At 39.3% G+C, this 21909-nt stretch overlaps 1 protein-coding gene across 7 annotated transcripts in view; it reads right to left on the reverse strand.

Moving 5' to 3' along the window:
* The window catches only part of MAPKAP1 (MAPK associated protein 1), a 243021-nt gene that overhangs the window by 212617 nt on the left and 8495 nt on the right, over positions 1 to 21909 (reverse strand). For 6 of the 7 annotated variants that reach the window (XM_019421134.2, XM_019421132.2, XM_019421131.2 and 3 more), the window contains one exon: positions 540 to 867. The exons of the other annotated variant lie outside the window; for it this stretch is intronic. In XM_019421134.2, coding sequence (XP_019276679.1) covers positions 540 to 798 — 259 coding nt within the window. In that variant the 5' untranslated portion in view covers positions 799 to 867. The remainder of the gene's footprint in view (positions 1 to 539; positions 868 to 21909) is intronic. 7 annotated transcript variants of the gene reach the window in all.

Here is a 21909-nt window from a genome sequence, read left to right on the forward strand (position 1 = left end):
CACTCAGTGTAGCAACTCCTATTAACAGCAGCCCGAACAAATATTCAGCTATTTACCTCCAACATCCCTTTGCCTCCCACAATCCTTCCATGGCCGAGAAATGGCTCTGGCAGCAGTACTCTGTGGCTGGTCAGCTTTCTATATTAAAGGTTCTTTATTATGTCAACCTGAAACCTGCCACTAGGTAGTCTACCCACTGGGACTAATGTTGCTCTGTGAAGATACTCAAAGTAAGTCCACTTCCCTTTCTACATGAAGACTTTTGAGAAAGAGAACATCCAACCTGCCTCTCCTAGCCACCTTTTTCCTCTATTCATCTTCTGTCTACTTCCTTCTGATAGCATCATTCCAGTGCCACTCTCCATTCACAGTCACGAAGATGGAGATGGTGTTTAGACTCGCTCTTACTGTAATACATGCATGTTCCTGTTAACACACAGAAACCTTCCCCATTAAAGCTATTCCAACATTATGCATTATTCTGTAAGATTGTTGACTGATTTAAAGCTCAGAAGACATGACTAAAAGGCAATGTTTACCTGTATTTGAGCGTCTTCTAATACCAAAGTCCCAACTTGAGGTAATATCGACTGACTGGGCATATACATAGCCCTGAGTCTCACCATTGCTTCCCTGAATTTCTGACCCACTGTCTCCAGGCATTGAAGGAGGATGAATCTTCTCTAGGTCAACATCATGATCAATGAGAACCATCTCACACATTCCTGTGTCATCACTGGTCACATGTGACTGTCGAATATGAGCTAGAATGATAGTTGGATTGTCCAAGAAGGCCATCCTTTCTGTGGGCCAATCTCCTTAAAAGGCTATTTTCTCCTCTTCATATTGTTTCACGTGCTCACCTCCCTAGAAACATGATGTACACAGCAATATTTAAGAATAAGGAAGAAAATGACTGAATCATTTTTCAAACAAATCAATGTGGTAAAATGCTACCTTGAAAATCAACATTTATCCCTGCACCTAGGAGCTTACAAGGATTAAGTCTAAGCTGAAAGGAAATCCTTATAAGCACTGGGAGCTACAGCTCTAGTCAATGAGATCTCCATGGTATCAGTGAGAATGGCTTCTTCTCTTGCAAAACAAATAATAGTGACTCCTTAGGCCACTCAAAACACATAATTACTGTTAAAACAATAAATTTGCCTTTCTTTCTCCCTTTATTCCCATGCAGTCTTCTCATTACTTTATAAGATCAGGGAGAACAAGTTGTATTTTCCTCACATTATGAGCTCGGGTATGAAACTGTATTTCTTTAGTTTACATTTCCCCCTCTTTGTCATAGGGTTGTGAGGTAACTAAAAGAACACAGACAATACTTTGAGTTACTAGGAATTTTGCAAAAATGTACCACCAAAGTAGTTTTGTTCAATAAATACATTTTCCTTTCTTCTGATTTAAGGTAACATTATGCTTTTCAAATAAACTTTATCAGGGATGCCTGGGTGGCTCAGTTGGTTGAGTGTCCAACTTCAGTTCGGGTCATGATCTCACAGTTCGGTTTGTGAGTTCGAGCCCTACGTTGGGCCCGCTGCTGTGAGCGTGAAGCCTGCTTTGGATCCTCTGTCCCCCTGTCTGCCCCTCCTCCACTTGTGCTCATTCTCTATCAAAAAAAAAAAAAAAAAAAAAATTGAAAAAAATAAAAGTTTACAGAAATAAAATAATAAAAAAATAAACTTTATTAATCGAACTTCTTTGCTACCAAAAATTAATTTCTTTTTAATTTTTTTAGTTTTTTTTCTCTTTTGTAATGGTTTATTTTTGAAAAAGAGAAAGAGAGAGAGCATGAGTAAGGGAGGGGCAGAGAGAGAGGGGGACAGAACAGAGGATCCAAAGCAGGCTCTATGCTGACAGCAGAGAGCCCGATGTGAGGCCTGAACTCAAGAACCATGAGATCATAACCTGAGCTGAAGTCAGACACTTAACTGACTGAGCCACCCAGGTGCCCCCCCTCAATTAATTTATTTTAGAAACCTCACTCTAAGAACTGCTTCCTGAATCCTGTTGAAACTAAAATGATGTTTCTTCTGGGAACAAGATGGTACCTCCTCAATTAAATGCCAATACTCAGCAAAGAAAACATGGTAGTCTCCCCTTATCTGTGGTTTCATTTTCTGCAGTTTGTTACTTGTGGTCAAACTTGGTCCAAAAGCAGATGATCCTCCTTCTGACTTACTGTCAGAGATCAATGATAGTAGCCTAACGCTATGTCACAATACCTATGTCATTCAGTGTGCTTCATACCATCACATAGGCTTTTTCTTTGTTTTTGAGGGGGGGCGGGGAGGGAATTCCAGACAAGCTCCATGCTGTCAGCACGGAGCCTGGCACAGGGCTCAATCCCACAAACCCTGGGATCATGACCTGCGCCGAAATAAGAGTCGGACGCTTAACCAACTAAGCCACCCAGGCGCCCCACATCACATAGGCATTTTATCATCTGACATCACAGGAAGGTTGAGTATAGTACAATAAGGTATTCTGAGAGACAGACCACATTCACGTAACTTTTATTACAGTTTATTGTTATAATTGATCTGTTTTATTATTGTTGCTAGTCTCTTACCATGCCTAATTTGAAAATTAAATTTTATCATAGGTATGTACAGGTAGGAGAAAAAATAGAATTTATAGGGTTTGGTACTATCCATGGTTTTCGGCATCCACTGCGGGTCTTGGAACATACCCCCTGAGAATAAGGGGAGAGTACTGTAGTACAGAACACTGGTTAGGATGAGGACGCACAGGCAGGACTGGGTTCAAATCTTAACCCTGTCACTTGCTAGCTATGTGATCCTGGTCAAAATAAACTTAACCTCTGAGCCTGTTTTCTTTTTTCATTTATAAAATGGGGATCCCAAGGATAAGAGGATATATAAGAGATAATGCAGGTAAAGTGCTCAAAAGAACACCTGACACATAATTAAATAGTAGCTATTAATAATAATAATGATTATGGTAAAAATAATCACTACTAACTTCAGCTTTCAATTCTTGTTAAAAATAATCCTAAAATATATCAACATCTCATCCTTCTTTAGTAAGTTCACAGCACGTAAAATAAATGTGTGCTTCCTTTTTGACAGAGGACTCCACAAGTCACCTGGGTCACCTTCCACCTCCTTTAAAATTATTATGAGATGCAAGGAACATGAAAGCTGGATTGAGTATGTTCCTAGAACAGTCCTAGAAGGTATTTATTTTTAGAAAGACCTCTAACACCAGATTTCTTGTCATTTCTTTCTCCTAGAAATGGAACAAAGGGGGAAATCTAGTTAATAAATCATTATAAAGACTGAGGTTTTATAAATTTTTGTCTAGTAACACATTATACTGATATCACTTGGTAGATCTTAAAAATAAAAATACTGAGATTAAGAGAAAATTTAACTGAGGAGCACCTCTAATCAAAGAATTATACTAATCTTCATTTTTTCCTTCAAATATATTCATGGAGTAGTTCTACTACACTGAGGATATTGGGAAATGCCAAGGTAAGGTATCCCTGAATCAAAAAGTTTATACCCTAAAACAGCCCTACTGTATTTCCTAATCCTTACAAGGAGATTTCTCCAAGTGTCACATTTCTGAGTCTCAGAAATGTTAATGTCAGCCTAACATTTTAAGTGTTTTAATCAGAAAACCATTACAGAATTAAAGGGGAACAATGAAATTTCACTTGCAAAAGTAATTACGATACCACAAAGAGATGTATACAACCACGGAATTACTTATAAAGTATTTGACTATTTGTTTTGTAACAAAATCATAGCATCACAGATGGCCAAAGCTGCAAACATCCTTGTAGCCAGCACAGCGTCTCCCCTGTGGGGGTAAGGCAATGAGGCCCGAGCAGAATGGCAGGTGCTTTCAATTTCATATTGAACAATTTTCCCCTACAAAAACAAGGACTTTGGTGAGAAGCCACACATTTGACAGGCACTGACAAGTCAAAGGGCAAAGAAACAAAAGTGTACTGAAGTACCCTCAACAGAATCTTTTTTTTTTTTAAGAAAATGGGTCTGCTCCATCACCTCTGATGAGGAAAAGAGTTATGGGCAAATACCTCTGAAGGCACACACCAATTCCCTAACTTTATCCTTCTGGTACAGAGGCCCCAAAATATTCCAACAGGAGCAGATATCTTCTCTATTAGTACACTACGACCTCATACAAGTTTACTTCATACTTAGTATACTGTGACTTCGTACAAGTATGATTCGCTCAACAAATATTTATTCAATACCAGTTCTGACAGGGAATTCCCACAAGTCTGCCCTGGAAAACATGCCTTCCACATCCCATGACATGTACTTGAGGATTCAGACTGTAAGTTCCACAAGGACAGGAGCCACACCACCACATCCCTTCTGGCAATGAAGAATCTTCCACACGGCAGAAATTCAGTAACGGTTGATGTCTGACTTCCAAGGACTGTATAATTTTGTAGTAGGGATAAGTCATATGTGAGCATGTGTAGTGTGATTATACAGAAAGGAATGCCTTTTTTTTCTATGAATACAGACACAAGAGCTTCTCTTCAATGTGCCCTTCAAAACTGTCACCTTGGGACACTAAGCAACCTATCCCAACGCTACTCTTCAGAACCAAAAGAACATGTTTTAAATCACTTTAAGAGCAGCAAATTATCACTTGAAGGTAGATTTGATTTCTAAGACAAAGATATTCCCAACACAGATGAAAACAAGTTATTTTCTCTGATCAGTTGTGCAAAGATCAAAGATTTTTAAAACCTAGAGTTGGTAGGGTTCAGAGAACTGAGCTCATGCACAGTTACATGTGCATTACAGGGAATGTAAACTGACAGTTTTTAGATGGTATTATGGTAATGTCTCTCAAAGTATAACGAGTATCCTTTGGGCAACCCTACTTGTAGGATTTGCTCTTAGGAGATAACTATGCAAAAATATTTATCTCAGGATGGTTTGTTATACTGAAAATCTGAAAGTAACCTAAACATCCATCAGTGGTGATGTGCCAAGGCAAATACATACAATAGAATACTACATAGTCATTAAAAATACATGGTAGAAAATGGATAAACAAAATGCGGTATATACATACAATGGGATATTCGTCAGCCTTAAAAAGGAAGAAAATTCTGGGGCGCCCAGGTGGCTCAGTCGGTTGAGCGGCCGACTTCAGCTCAGGTCATGATCTCACAGTCTGTGAGTTCGAGCCCCGCATCGGGCTCCGTGCTGACAGCTCAGAGCCTGGAGCCTGTTTCAGATTCTGTGTCTCCCTCTCTCTGACCCTCCCCCATTCATGCTCTGTCTCTCTCTGTCTCAAAAATAAATAAACGTTTAAAAAAAATTAAAAAAAAAAAAAAAAGGAAGAAAATTCTGACATATTCTATAACATGGGTGAACCCTGAGGAGATCATGCTAAATGAAAAAAGTCACAAAAAGACAAATATCGTATGATTGCACTTATATGAAGTACCTAGAGTAGTCAAATTGATAGAGACAGAAAGTAGAATGGTGGATGCCAGGGGCTGGAGGGAGAGGAAAATGGGGAATATTTAAAAGGTATATATAAGTTTAGGAAGATAAAAAGTTTGAGAGATTGATGGTGGTGATGGTTGCACAACAATGTGAATATACTTAATGCCACTGAACTGTACTCTTAAAAATGGTTAAAACAGTAAATTTTATGTTATATACTATATATATTACCACAATTTTTTAAGTTTACATTTTTAAAAAATGTCCAGGAAATGTCACATTAAACAAAATTAAGTAAGTTTTCTTCTTGCTGTTTAATTACAGCCTTCTCAAAGCTTTTTTTTTTTTTTTTTAAGTTTATTTAAGTAATCTCTACACCCAATAGGGCACTCGAACTCACAACCCTGAAATCATGAGCCGCAGGCTCTACTGACTGAGCCAGCCAGGTGCTCCAGACTTCTCAAAGCTTTTAAACTACTAATGTATATTGTGAACCTCTAAAAGTAGGGAATCTAGAAACGCAGTATATCCCAAATCTCAAACTTATCTGATCCCTAAACATGTCTTCATCTAGGAATACTAACACATATCAATGTATAAGAGATTCACAAAACATGGTTCAGAAATGCTACTCTAAATGTTCACAAACGCTGTTTCTTTGGGCCTTGAATGCCTTCCCTGGATATTATCAATTCTTGATTGAGATACCTCATCCTTTTTATATATCTTTGGACCATTAGATAAACAATTTCAGGCTCCAGGAGATCTGCTCCCCTAAGATGTCCTACTTTTCTAAGATTCTCCCACTTTTTACTCCAGGTTCCTCAAAGCACAAGAGATTTGTTTTACTAAAAATGAAAACAACAGAGACACCCACACAGAGTGGGAGGACATGAGATGCCCCATAATGACAGCCATTTTTAACTTACTGGGTAGGTCTCCCTTTATACTTACTCCATTTGTTGAACAAATACTTAAGTTCCTACTATGTGCTAAATATTGTTCTAGGTACACTTTGGATGCTATTACCACTTTACATAACCATTTGTGTTCATTAATGACCATGCAACCTGCCTGTGTTAACTTTGAACATGCCCTAAACAGGGAAGTAAAATTTTAGTAGGTTTTAATGGATATCAAGTCTTAATACAAGTCTATTTTTAAAAACAATTTTGGGGGCACCTGGGTGGCTCAGTCGGTTGAGCAACTGACTTTGTCTCAGGTCATGATCTCCGGATTTGTGAGTTCAAGCCCCACATCCAGCTCGCTGCTGTCAGCCTGTCAGCACAGTCTGCTTCGGATCCTCTGTTTCCTTCTCTCTGCCCCTCCCCCACTTGTGCTCTACCAAAGATAAATAAATATTTTTAAAAATTAAAATAAAATAACTTTTTTTAATGTTTGTTTACTTTTGAGAGAGGGAGAGACAGAGTACGAGAAGGGGAGGGCAGAGAGAGAGGGAGACATAGAATCTGAAATAGGCTCCAGGCTCTGAGCTGTCTGCACGGAGCCCAACGTGATGCTCAAACCCACAGAGCACGAGATCATGACCTGAGTCAAAGTCAGATGCTTAACGACTGAGGCACACAGGCACCCCCGATCAAGTATATTTTTTTTTAATTTTTAAAAAATGTTTATTTTTGAGAGAGAGGCAGAGCATGAGTTGGAGAGGGGCAGAAAGAGAGGGAGACACAGAATTCAAAACAGGCTCCAGGCTCTGAGCTGTCAACCCAGAGCCCAAATACAAGTCTATTTTTAATAATAACTTTATACACACTCTCCAAATTTTCTTTGCAATGGCTTATAGAAAAACATAAGACACAACACAGTAAAAAAGTAGATGAGAAAAGTGGCAGAGGATAAGCAACTCTGGATGAATGTTGTAAGATCTTGTACATTTGCCACAGGAAGACTGCAGAATCCCAGAAGCAAAAAGCAATCATAGTAACTAAACTTAACTTAAAGCTACCTTTTTAGGTGGATTAATTCATATAATTCTAAAAATAATTCTATGAGATAGTATTTCTGTCTCCATTTTATAGATGAAAAAACTGAGGCACATCAAAAAACCTGCCCAAAGCCAAGATAGTTAATAATTCTGAGAATCTTAAGCATCATACAGCCTCTCAAAACAAAAATGAACAAAGCATTACAACACTCATAATAAACAAGGTTTTAAAAAATCCCGTTGTTGAGTTATTTGGGATCTGGGGCCTTACAAAAATTTCTCCCAAGGGTCTTTGTGGAAGATGTAATACAGTAAATGCGTTATGCAGAACAGACATTTAGCCTCCCCTCCACTCGTGCAACTATGATTTATACAACAGTAGTGCATATAATGGTTGTTCAAAAATAAAAAAAATTACAAAATTTTACAGAAGAAAGGAACTTCAAAGATCATTTACTTGTTGACCTGAAACCACAGAGGAAAGGTGTACTTTAAATTCCCAGTTAGATGTAAGTATCTTCTTAAAATCCCTAGAGATTTATGCAACTTCAGCTATAAGCAAAGTCCATACCTGAAATATTCTATTTCTTTAACCCCAGCACAAGCAAATGAGCCCCCTCTATACTTCTTCACTCCCTAAGGACCTGACATAGGTCTTGAACGTGACTTAAATCACTCAAGTCCAGCCAATGATTTAAAGGATTCCCTTTCCTGGACTTTCAAAACACTCTGTACACCCACTTCCCTCTGCCAAACAGACTTCAAGCCCCCTTACCTGCAATCTGTGAAAACTTGTCTGAATAAGCAACAGCCTGAGGCTTCTCCAAGGTCTGCAAACTCCCAATCAAAAATTACTGCTGCCCCATCAATGTGTCATATAAATGTTGGCATGTTAATTGTGTATTTATAAGATTGTTAATGGTTAGTTAATTTACCTCCCACACTATTATTGTACTTGAAATGATTTAACGTCTGCTGAGGGAGTTAACAACATGTAACAGCAGATGTGAGATTTTTTTTTTTTTTTTTTTTTTACCTTTCCTCACTGTACCCCGACTTCATGCTATTAGCATTAACTTCAAGTTAAACCTGATTCCTATACAGGACTCCTTAAGAATGTTATAGAAGCACTCACATTTATTTTGCACAAGAAACGATCACAATTTAGGAAAACAAGGCTTTTTATCATTATAAAGTCTTTCATTTATAAAAACCAACAGATCCTGTGTTTTACTAAGATTTCAACATCCTCTGATCCAGTTAAACTTCAGAGTTCATGCCTCCTGAAATTTGAAAATTATTGAAATGACCATTAAAATAAAATGCACTTTATTGCTTTAAAATCTCTTTTTCTAACTCTCTAATTTAACTCTAAATTAAACCTTCATTTATTTTTTTAGACCGGCAAAAATTAAGCTTTTTATTCCTTTAGAGAATTAAAATCTCCACGTGAATATGCCTAATTTCATTAAACAGTAAATGGTGAGACTCTGTATCTGGAGAGCTTAATTTTTTCTTTCATAAAAGTACTTGCTAGACTCAAAACAACCAAAAAGAAATGCTTGTATCTTCTTTTAAATAATATGGGATTCATTCACGAAACATCATTGAGAGCTAGGCACTGGGAATACTACAAAAAATTGTATGAACACTGGCCTGCACCTTCCAGAGCCTTACAAACTTTGGCAGATGAGCCACCTCGTGTACATACATTCAAGTAATATAAGGTAACACATACTAACCACCAAATAAAACACTAAGACAATATGTTTTTCAAGAGACAAGAAAGTTACAGAAGGCTTCAGGAAGGAAGAAAGTCGCATCTAGGGATCACCAACCTACCAGGAGACCAGGTTTTCTCCCCTGTAAAATGTCTCCTTTGGAACAAGAGACCCTGGCCCTTGATTTTTCTTGGGCTACTAACCTCTACCTGAAATGTCTCTGAATTTTACCAGCTGCCACATCCAGTTAAAGGATGGTAGTGCACAGTAAACTTGTCCACGGACACACCCGAAGGGGAGAGGACAGTGGCCATAAATCAAGGTATTAGAGAACCTTGGGGGAGCCACCTAAAGCAACAGGCTATAAGAAACTTACTTTTAGAATTCACTCATATTCTGCATTCTATCCTATAATATACTGCACCTGTATTGTTTTAACAGGAAAAAGTTTTACCTTTGAATACACCACTAAAACAGATAGTCCAGGAATACATGCCATGCTTACTTTGTGGCTTCCAATATTCCCTGGCACATACTGGAATTCTCATAAACCCAGTTTGGACAGCAAGGCCTAGTGGAGAAACAGACTCTGCTATAAGCAATGTCTGATTTTGTGAAGATAAAATGGCATTTTATCAATGGGCCACTCGAGGAAGGGCTGAATTTTGCTCAATAGAGGTTTCCTATGACAAGTATGAAGAACAACTGTAGGGGCACCTGGCTGGCTCAGTCAGAAGAACATGCAGCTCTTAATCTCAGTGGGGGCACCTGGGTGGCTCAGTTGGTTAGGCGTCAGACTTCACCTCAGGTCATGGTTTCGTGGTTCATGAGTTTGAGCCCTGCGTCCGGCTCTGTGCTGACAGCTCGGAGCCTGGAGTCTGCTTGAGATTCCGTGTCTCCTGTCTATGGTCATACCACCCTAAACGCGCCCAATCGCATCTCATCCCAGAAGCTAAACAGGGTCGGGCCTGGTTAGTACTTGGATGGGAGATTCTGTGTCTCCCTCTCTCTCTGCCTCTCCCTCACTCACGCTCTATCTCTTCCTCTCTCAAAAATAAACATTAAAAAAAAAAAAAAAAGGAATCTCAGGTTTATATGTTCAAGCCTCAAAGAGATTACTTAAAAATGAGACCTTAAAAAAAAGAACTGTAATTATTAATAACACCAAACTATATATAAAGTTGCAAGCACAAGTTAGACTAAAATCCAGGTTTTTATGCAGCCATTATAAAACAATCAGTATTTTTGAAGTGTTTTGAAATAATGTTTAATAGCTAGCAATAGATGTGAAACTTCAGAAAATCTAACCACCCCCCCACCCCCAAAACTCCAAACATGCCAACAGCCAGAAATGGCTGTTACAATAAATCTGCCAGTTTGGTGCAATGCAGCCCTAAATTATTTTTCCGTTGGGGGTTGTCTCTCTGACATAACTAGATTTGATTGACACTTGTGGCAATAAACAAATAATTTCAGATTTTACTTTAATATTTCAGGTAAAAGTGTTTATAGTTTTACCTAGAGTGAAGAAATGAATAATGCCAGAGAAACAAGACTGCTTCCCAGTGTGAAATTTCTGAAATATGTCAGTATAGGAGCTGAAACCATAAATAGCACTCAACTGCCCACCAAATACTCATTCACTGATTACATTCATCTGACAGATATCTATAAAGCACTTACTATGTGCCAGGCACCAGAGATATAATGCTAAGAAAAAGATTTGGCCCCTGCCTTCCAAGAAGCTGAAAGTGTGCATGGTAGTCAGAATTCAAAGATGACTCCAGAAATTCTTGTCTCTTGATATCCATGCAATTGTGTCATGCCCACTCCTGGAGTGTGGATAAAACCTAACCAACAGAGTATAGCAAAAGTGTTGGGGCTGGTGTGGCGGCAGGGGCCGGGGGGGTGTGGAGGGTAAGTTACACCCTGATTACTGTTATATGAGACTCCATCGTAGGCAACTGAAGAGACGTATCTTCCTGCTGACCTCAAAGAAGCAAACAGCCAAGTTATGGAACAACACATGGCAAGGATCTGAGAATAACCTGCAGGCACTGAGAGTGGCCCAGCCAACGGGTAGCAAGAAATGAGGACTTTAGTCATACAGCCACAAGGAAATGAATTCTACCTGAAAGAGCCTGGAAAGCAATCTTTCCCTCATCAAACCTCCAGATGTCATCCCTTTGAGACCCTCAGCAGAAAACCCAAATGAAGCTGTAACTCCTGACCCGTTGAGAGACAATAAATGTGTATTGTTTTAAGCCACTAAGTTTGTGTTAATTTGTTAAGCAGCAACAGAAATGAAAATAGTGCAGGAAAACAGCCTAGACACCTCTGCCTTGATATACAACCCAGTTTTACTCACCTGCCCCTTCTCCCCAGCAGACAACACCCAGAACTTTCTGAACATGGTTCAGCCTTTGGTAATGATAATCCCCTTGAGATGTGCCCCTCTCCACTACAAACCTTATTCTTCAAAGTGGAACTCAAGAATCCCATCCTGTGAACTCCTCTCCAATTTGCAGGGTCCAAAATGTTTTAAAAGCACTTTATGTCTACCTTCAATATAGTCAATTATATGAATATCATGTATAAGGAACTGATTTTAAACTTTTTGATCCAATTCTAGAATCTGAAATGTGGTTACTGTATAGAGGTATAAATCTCTCCCCCTGCCCAATCATTTGTAAAGTTGCTAAAGGTAGGAATACCTAGACCCCAACAGTAATGCAGTGGTTCTAATGTGATGGTTCTCCGTTGGAAGGTGATTTTGTTCCCCAGGGGACATTTGGCAATGTCTGGAGACATTTCTGGTTGTCACACTAGGGGTGGGTGCTGTTGGCATGTAGTGGATAAATGCCACAGATGCTGCTAAACATCCTGCAATGCACAGACAGTACCCACAACAAGGAATTATACCTCCCCAAAAGGTCAGTGTCAATGATGCCAAGGTTGAGAAACTCTGCTGTGATATGCTGTGTGAAGCCACTAAATCTGTGGTAATTTCCAACCCCCTTGGAACAGTTTCATTTATACTGAGACTAAACTATACAACTTTCCCGCTAAAATCTCTGCTCAAATCTTCGAAGGTACTAAACGAGCTCAACGCCCAGCATCTGTTTACTGAAATTTTAACATGCCCTAAGGAAAATCAAAGCCTAAATTACTACAGTAAAGACAAGTTGCCTTCCATCATCAAACTTGATCTGAAGCTTATCCACCCTTCTTCATCTGGCTACCTCCTACTAATTCCTCAAAATCCAGGTCAATGGTCAATTCTTCCAGGAAACCTCCCCAGTGAATCCCACACAGCAGGTTAGCTGCTCCCTTCTGTGTGGCCCCACTGCGCTGCACTTTGTCACTAGTTCCACCAAATAATTTACCCAGCACGGTGCCTGCTAGTAGTAAGTACTATGCGTTTGTTGAATTTATTCATACAACAAATACTTATGGAAGCCTACTACGTGCCAGGCACTATTCTAGAATGCAAAGAGTACAGCAGAAAACAAAGCAGAAAGTCCCACCCTCACTGAGTACACATTCTAGTGGGGGAGACAAGCAAAACAAAAGAGTAAATTATATGCTAAATTAGAAGAGCTATGGTAGGGACACCTGGGTGGCTCAGTCGGTTGAGTGTCCGACTTCGGCTCAGGTCATGATCTCACGGTTTGTGAGTTCGAGCCCCAGGTCGGGCTCTGTGCCGACAGCTCGGAGCCTGGAGCCTGGAGCCTGCTTCGGATTCTGTGTCTCCTCTCTCTCTCTGCCCCTCCCCCACTTACACTCTGTCTCTGTCTCAAAAATAAACATTAAAAGGAGAAAAAAAAAAAAAAGAAGTGCTATGGTAGGACAGCACAGGCAAGAGAGAAGGGCATGCCAGGTGGTGGAGCCACAGCTGCAATTATAAATGGTCAAGGAACGCCTCACTGAGAATCTGACATTTGAGTTAATATTTGAAGGAGGTGAGAGAACAAGCCAGGTAAACATCTGAAGGGAAGTTTAGGGGAGCGTGCCTCGCACCGTTCAAGAAGTAGCAAGGAGTCCAGCAGGGAAGCAAGTAGTAGAGGACGAGGTCTGGAAGAGAGGAGCAAACATGTAGAGTGCAGGCCATTCTAAAGATTCTTCCTTTACACCAAGTAAAGTAGAAAATCACAAGGGGATTGCGAGCAGAGCAGTTGATATGATCTAACTCACATTTTAAAAGGATCTCCCTGGGGGCACCTGGGTGGCTCGGTCGGTTAAACGTCCAACTCTCAGTTTCTTCTGCTCAGGTCATGGTCTTGCAGTTTGTGAGTTCGAGTCCCACATCGGGCTGTGTGCTGACAATGCGGAGCCTGCTTGGGATTCTCTCTGCCCCTCCCTCTCCCTCTCTCAAAATAAATAGACAAACTTAAAAAAAAAAAAAAAAAGGATCTCTCTCTGGACATAGGACATAGCAGCCAGAGAGAGCCTTAAAAAAAAAAAAAAAAAAAGACTGAATGAATGTCTAATCACACGATTTTTTTAAATATATAATTATCTATTTATATGTTGGTTTTCTCTTCTAAACTCTCAGCTCCTTAAGGACACTGTCTTATTCATCACTGTGCTGCCAGATTCTAGTAGAATGTGGCTGGCATCCAGTAAGAGCTCCACGCAGAATGAATAGATGAACAAACCCATCTTTCTTGTTCCCAAAGGGGTGCACCATGATTTTTCCCAAAAAAAGACCCCTTATCCATGGTGCTGGTTCAAGTAGATAAGTTTCCCACTACAGTCTAAGATTTATTTTCCTTTCATTGTCTCCTTGATGTCTGAAGTTTGCTTAAACAAATACAAGAATTCAAGAGAGTTATGCTTCCACTTGCCTGGCCCCCTGGTTAACCACATCATCATTTAAGGGAAGCAACACAGTTTACTGCCAGCACCACTCAGGAAACCTGAATTCCAATTCCCTAATAACCAGGGACCTAATTACATGGCTTCGGACAAGTCACTTCTTTAAGCCTCTTTAAAACTGTTTTACATTATCAGTCCATTGTTACATCTGTTATGTGGGGAGTTTGCACTATGAAAAGGGCCTTTCAGCTCTCAAATTCTATTCCTGTCACGTCTGAGGAGGAGAAGGATATGGCTGGAGTTTACCCCAGAGTCCAACTAAAAAGTTTTGTGTTTTTGCTTCAGAGGAAAAAAGAATTCTATTGCAATTTTCACTTATAACATTGTGCCATGGTTCAGACTCTAGGAAAAGTACAAGGAATTCCTTTTTTGACAAAGATTTTAATAGTATCAACATTTTGGCAGCAAACCCACTACAAAGGTAAACCATGTTGACTGAGTTGAATGGGCATTATCACCACCTGTTTTTTTAATGCTATTATGTATAGAATCCAGTTCCTAGAACGCTAAGTGTTACAGTAAACACATCTAGAATTCCAGGTCATTGTCTGTAGCCTGCCTAGGGAATAACAACGGGATGACTTCAAGTGAGTAAGGTATCTCTGACTCTGTTCCGTGAACAGTTAACTATCCATAATGTATGTCCTATCCACTTCATAGGGATACTTACAAAAAAGAATACTTAAAAAAGAAGTAAATCCAAGATGCAATATGATTGACTTTTCCTGTTCTAGTCGCATCACACTGGAAGTAAAGTTAGCTCTCAACTATCAAATTCATTCAACTCCTAATGAATGAAGGACAGCAATGAGATAATCTAAACTAGCAGATAATCCCCAAACTATTTTTATGTGACTTTGAAAGGTGCTTTGTACTTTCATTTGAATGGAGCTTTCATAACCTCAGTACGTGATAACTGCTATTATTGTTACTAATAAAACTGCACTGCCAGCTATTTTTCCAACCTTCTAGTCTGCCTTTTTTTTTTCTTTTTAAACCATCACTGCATGGATCAAAATGAGGATAGGGCATCAGGATTGGCTTCATTCTGCCTATAATGTTTTAGATAGATTAAAAGTGTTTCACAAAATACAACTTAAGTAGAATAATCATTCTCTGGGTTCCAGAAGGTTTATTTATTTAGAAAGTATTCACATCACTTACTAAACTGTGAGGTGGATTATGTTATTATTTATATTTTACACACCGGTAAACTAAGGCACAGACTTGCCCAAGGTCACAAAACTAGTAAAAGGGGGAGCCAGGATAAATTACGCAACCTGGCTCCGGAATTCCTGCTCCAAACAATCATTACATGCTGCCTTGAATTCCCAATGTAAGTCCATTTCATCACACTCTTCTTAACCCTCTTCTCTCACTAATCGAGATATGGTACATGCAGACTTACCTGTTCATTCAACAAGCATGAATACTTAGCACATGCTGGCAGTTAGGAGTGTAGAGTAGTTAAGTCTCACTGCCTATCCCCAAGAGGTAAGCAAGAGAGTCAAGCAAAGGAGATAAGTACATAAATGGTCACAATAAAGAGAGCAGTGCCAAGGGATTCTATAACAAAGTATTATGGAAACACAAAAGAAAAATAAATGAAACTAGATATTCAGACAAGGCTTCACAGAGATGACTAAGATCAAGATAATGGAAGTAATCACTTCCAACTTAGTCACCTTAAGAATAGTGGAGGGGGAAAAAAGCTGGTAATTAAAATAACCTATAATGCTGCCTCCTTAATCAAAACTGTTTAAAATCAAATTTGCTCCAGACCTGTCCTATGGACTACAGATTAACATCAGGCCATGCACGGGTTATTACAGAAGCAGGAAAAGGATAACTAACTTTTGAGGTGGAAGAAGTGGAGGGAATCAGGTAGGTTGACAAAGGGTGGGTAGGAGAGACCAAGAGCAAGCAATCAAGCATCATACTGCCTGGGTTCAAATCTGAACTCGGCCACTCACTCACTGGGGGACGTAGGGAAAGTAACAAGTTCAGTGCCTGTTTCTGCATCTGTAAACAGGAATATTTTGGTGCCTATCTCAGGACTGTTGTGAGGATTTAATGAATTCATATATGTTATGTGCATATAACAGGGTCTGGCCCACAGTAAGCATTATACAAACATCTACTATTATTGTTACTGCAATTATTCCCTGTTCTAAGATGAATCTTCAAAGATGAGAAGTTGGATGGTTGGAAGAAGACAAACTCATCTCTTCCAAGTAGGAGAGACAGCATGAGAAAAGGCACGAAAACAAGAAACAGCAGAACATGTATTTAGTAATTAACACTACATGGAATTCAAAGTTGCTGAGTTTCAGAGAGTTTGTTCTGGCATAGAAGATTAATCTGACCAACAAGACACAAGATTAATTATGAAGCTGTGTCTATGGCTCAGGGAGAGATGATGAAATCTGAAGTAAGGCAGTGAAAGGTCTAAACATTTTTTAACTAGATAAAAAAATATTTAGAAGATGAAATTGGTAGAACTTGGTGACTGAACGAATGTGGAGGGTTAAGGAGAAGGGGAAACTCTATGGCCTGCATACAGTGCCAACAAAATGAAACTGTAAACTCAAAAGGAGGAACAGCTTAACAGGTAGGGGGGAAGTAAAGAATTATGTTTCAAACACAATGACCTTGAGATGTCTATGGATTACCCAAATAGATATTCATCATGATGTAAACCTGACAGCCCAAATGAGGTCTGAGTGAATTTGGGAGACTACAACATGTAAGTGACAAAGAATATGCAAATGAAACCTAGGAGAAAGACCTGAGCAAATTCGGAAGACATCAACATATAAATGACAGATGGAGCCACGGATGTGAATGAGCTTACTCAAGGAAAATATGTAAGGAAAGAAGAGCAATAACTTAGGAATAAAGTCCAAGGAATAGCTCTAGCTGTAGTTAAAGGATGGGCCAAGAAAAAGAAACCCTAGACGCTGTGAAAACCAAGTCAATCTTTGCCTAGATTCTAAAGTTAGGATCCATGCTGTGGAAATTCACAAATTCCTAGGCAGTTACTTTTTTCACTGGCTTTTCCCTTTCTGCCCCCCATCCCCTAGTAACAAGTTCCAAACACTGGATTGGGAAGTCCTTGAGAGGAAAAGACTAAAAGCCTTATTTGGCTTCCTGTCACTAATACTCTATTATAAGGCCTGGGACACAGGTTCACATATGAACCAGAATGAACATGAAAAATGGAAAATTTCCCATTTATCAAGACAAAGGGCTCATGGAATTCCTAAGCCTAAGGTTGCTTCCAGCCCAGACTTCAGCAACAAAGCATAAAGAGAGCAGAAACAAAAAGGGGGGCAGACCTTATAAACTGCTCGTGGGAATGTAAAATGGTACAGCTACTTTTGAAAATGGTTGGCAATTCTGCAAAATGTTACCTACCATATATTACCTACCATATGACCCAGCAATCCATTCCAAGGTATACACCCCAAAGAACAGAAAACATACGTTCACACAAAAACCTGCACAGCCATGTTCACAGCAGTATTATTCACAATAGCCAAAGAGTGGGGGAAAAAACACATCTCCATCAACTGATGAATTAATAAGCAAAATGTGGTATTTCCATAGAATGGAATATTATTCAGCAATAAAAAGGAATGAAGTACTGATACATGCAACAACACAGACGAACCTTGAAAACATTATGCTAGTAAAAGAACCGAACACAAAAGGCCACATACTGCATGACTCCATTTTTATGAAAGGTTCACTGAAAGTAGATTAATGGTTGCCAGAGGCTGTGGGAGGGAGGAATGAGGAGTGACTACCTGTGGTCACTTGTGGAAACTTGGGGTTTCCTTCTGGGTGATAAAAACGTTCCGGAATTTTATAGCGATGATGGTTATACAACTCTGTGCATATGCTAGAAACTATTAAATTGTACACTTTAAAGGGGTGGATTTTATGGCATAAGAATTATATCCCAGTTTCAAAAATGGGGGTGGGGGTTGAAACACAGAATAGAATCCATGCTGCTGTTTCCTAGATTTCTTCTATTTCAAGTGATTCCAACACAATGATGCCAACAAACCACTTAACTGAACAGCAGTGGCCACTATAACCATGAAATTTTTAAAAACAATTTGCATTACAAGTTGATTACATCAAAAGATACTAAATTCCTCATGCAAAAATGGGAGTTTCCCAATCTTTTCCCCAGAAAAAGGAGAACTTTCATATATGCTAGTGAACTCGTGTGGAGGTGGCTACTCTGTATTTCTAGCTGAGGGGGATTAAATCCTGGTGCCGGAAATGCCAACAGAAGCTTGGACTTTGCTGAAACAAATACTCGGGCACTGGAGAGGCTTCTCCTACCAAAGCACCAGACACTAATCCATACTAGAGCTGGGTGGAAGAAGCCACAGAGTTAACACAATGCCTCGGTCAGCAACCCACTGAGCTACTGGTCTGTGGGGAGTACTTCTCCTCACTTTGAAAAAAACAAAAAGGAGATAAAACAAGAAAGGCAACATGGCATAGCAGAGAACACAAAGGCTTTGGAGAGCTCAGGTGTGCTCCAATTCCACCACCCAGTAACCCAGTAACAGAAAACTGGGAAAAATCGCAGTGTCTCTGGACCTTATTAAGACATTATCGCATACCCCACAAAGCTGTTGTCACAGTGCAGGAACCAAAAGTGACACTCAAATATGAGTGTTCTTCCCAATTCGCCTGAAAGAAAACTAGCTGGTAGTACTGTACATGTTTTGGTCAATCGGAAAAGAAATCTCATGACCTCTTCCCTTTGATATACTAAAACTCATTCTCACACTTAAAATTATAAAACAAATCCAATGTCCAAATTAGAATCCTTGACTCTTTGGGGCACCTGAGGGGCTCAGTCGGTTAAGCTTCCGACTTCGGCTCAGGTCATGATCTTGCAGTTCGTGAGTTCGAGCCCTGTACCAGGCTCTGTGCTGACAGCTCAGAGCCTGGAGCCTGCTTCGGACTCTGTGTCTCCATCTCTCTCTGCCCCTGCCCCACTCACTCTCACTCTCTCTTCTCTCTCAAAAATAAGTATTTAAAAAAATTTTAAAAACTAATAAAAACTAAAAACCAAAATTCTTGACTCCTTTCTGAGAAACCTACAGCCATTTAATTAACCCTCTGCATCCTCTTCTCTTTAGATTTCATTCACTTGTATCTTTATAACCTATCCAAGCCACCACCTCTCACCTAACTTGTTGCCTAACTTGTCTTAAAGTTCTTCAGTGACTTCCCAACCTCTTTAGTAAACTGAACCTTGCCCACATCTGCAGTTCCATCTTCTACTTCTGCTTTTAGTCTTTTTTATTCTAGCCATACTCAACCTTCAGGTTCTTTCAAGCTTTTGAACATATACTCCTTGTGTCTAGAACGGTTTTCTCTGTCCTTCCACCTCGCTCAGACACCCCGGGCTCCTTCATCCTTCAGATCGCAATTCAGACTTCACCCGCCCCAGGAAGGTTTGACCTTATCAAGTCCCGGGTAGGTACTCCTCCATATTCACCTTCACCCTCATTACTAAACACTTCTCCAAGTAGCCTGTACTAGACTGTAAGTCCCATGAGAGCAGAGTCAGTGTCTGCAGTTTGCATCGCTCAATTCCCAGACATATGCCTGGTGCCTCCTACGTATTCAGCAAAGAGACTGAATACATGAATGATTACAATGAAGCAAAAACTTAACTTGATAGGATATTTTTTTCATACACAAATATTTTAAGATATTTTTATAATTTTAAAGAACATTACAGATCAAACAAAGGCAATTCTTCATAACAACTGTGTGGGAAAAGGACTTAAGGGCACATACACTTTCTACAACTCCAACAGCTATCATCCTGATTACATCAAAAGAAGCTAAAGGGGTGCCTGGATGGCTCAGTTGGTTAAGCATCTGACTTCAGCTCAGGTCATTATCTCACGGTTCATGAGTTCGAGCCCCATGTTGGGCTCTGTGTTGACAACTAAGAATCTGGAGCCTGCTTCAGATTCTCTCTCTCTCTCTCTCTCTCTCTCTCTCTGCTCTTACCCTGCTCGCGCTGTCTCTCTCTCTCTCTCTCTCAAAAACAAATAAACATTAAAAAAAAAAAAAAGAAGCTAAACTACTACCACAGTGGCTAACACCGTGCTCCTTAACTGGAAAGAGCAGAAAAAGTACATATAATGCAAATTACAAACATTATAGTCAAGTCATGCACTGGAGTAAAAAGAAGAAAATCATTTTTTTGCGGATCCCTACCCCACTCCCCCAAAAAAGGTTAGACACACTTGATAGAAATGCCACTTACTCCAAATAGTTCACCAAGTGAAGGGTGCTATGAAATACTTCAAATTCCATAAGCACTCAGGACTGCAAAGGCCGTGAGAAGAGAATGTTCCAAGCACAGACTAATGGACAGAAGGTACAAATGAAATAAACCCTGATGCATGATGACTATCTAAAGAAGTCTAAACTGAAGACTGAATGTATTTGTTCCAAAGTTATTTACCAAGCTTCAGTTTCTGAAACATGTTCAAAATACTTAACATATTTTATAAGTCTCCAGTGTAAATGACAGACATTTGTTATTCAAGATAACTAAATAATTTCCTTCACCTAGTTTAGGATATATTAAATATCTATCACATTTCAGACTTAGTTTTTGTATTTCGGATTTTTTTTTCATACTAACAGTTTTATATCTTATCATGTATTTGTTGCCTATGCTAATGAGAATACAGGTTCTACCAACTCAGAATATTTATTATCATTTTGGGGATGTAACCATCCTTTTAATTTGGTTCACATTTTAACTCAGCAACTTTAATCCAGTGATCATAGCTTCATTAGCTTATAAACAAACTGTTTCTCAGGTAAACCGAATTGCCCCACATCAGGAACTTAAGCAAATAAATAAGTACAAAAACGGCAGAGATTATAAATTAGGGCAGACAAATCTGTATCTAGCCCCACGCCGGTAAAGAGCATTCTATCAATATAGTGAAATGCTAATCTCCTAATTAACAACCTAATTAGGTAATTATGGCTTTGCAGAGGGATGCCGAAATGAAATATGACAACATGGTCACCTCTTTATATGGCACCTGTGGGCCTTTTCAGCTGTCATTGCATAGAGTGCAATATCAATTTGAACAGATGACAAAGTGCTGTCATTTTTCATTCTGATAATATACAGAATGCTTTGGACAGAAGCAGTTTACAAAAAGAAACATCTTGCCTGGTATTTTCCTAATTTAAATATGCTCAAATACATCGTTAAATTTTCTGCATGTTTTTTATATTGTATATAGGAGAATTACATGTACGACAGCAATGACAACAAAAACCCTAACTGGCCATTTGCTGATCCGTACGTGCAGAAACTATTGCTATTTCTATTATGGAATATATGGCAATCAGAAAAGCACCAATTCGTCACGACATTCTAATATTCATACTTTTTTAATACTGTTATCAGGAGAATTAAAACCCAAACTTTGACCTTTAATTTTTTCTTAAAAAAAGTGAGAAAGTCACACATACAATTTCCCATACCAATAAAGCACTTCCCAGTACAGAAGCAGTTAGTTCACATAAAAGCTCTACATACCAATGTCCAGCCTCCCAGATATAGGAGTGTTCTTTCTCTGAAAGACAGCTGTCACAGGGCTACCATTGTCCCACTGGTCACTGAAGAGGTGATAGTAGCACTAGGACACTGGTACCACCAACACAAATGCAACTCTTCTTCCATGATAATGATGTCTTACGCAGGATTTGCGGGGAGGAGAGAAAGGCTAGCCTGGGAATCTCCACATCATTTATGTCAAGATACGTGAAACCATATTCTAAACATAAAACAACTGAGGTCAAA

The sequence above is a fragment of the Panthera pardus genome, unplaced genomic scaffold (assembly GCF_024362965.1).
Source record: "Panthera pardus isolate Hobbes unplaced genomic scaffold, ASM2436296v1 HiC_scaffold_20, whole genome shotgun sequence".
NCBI lineage: Eukaryota > Metazoa > Chordata > Mammalia > Carnivora > Felidae > Panthera > Panthera pardus.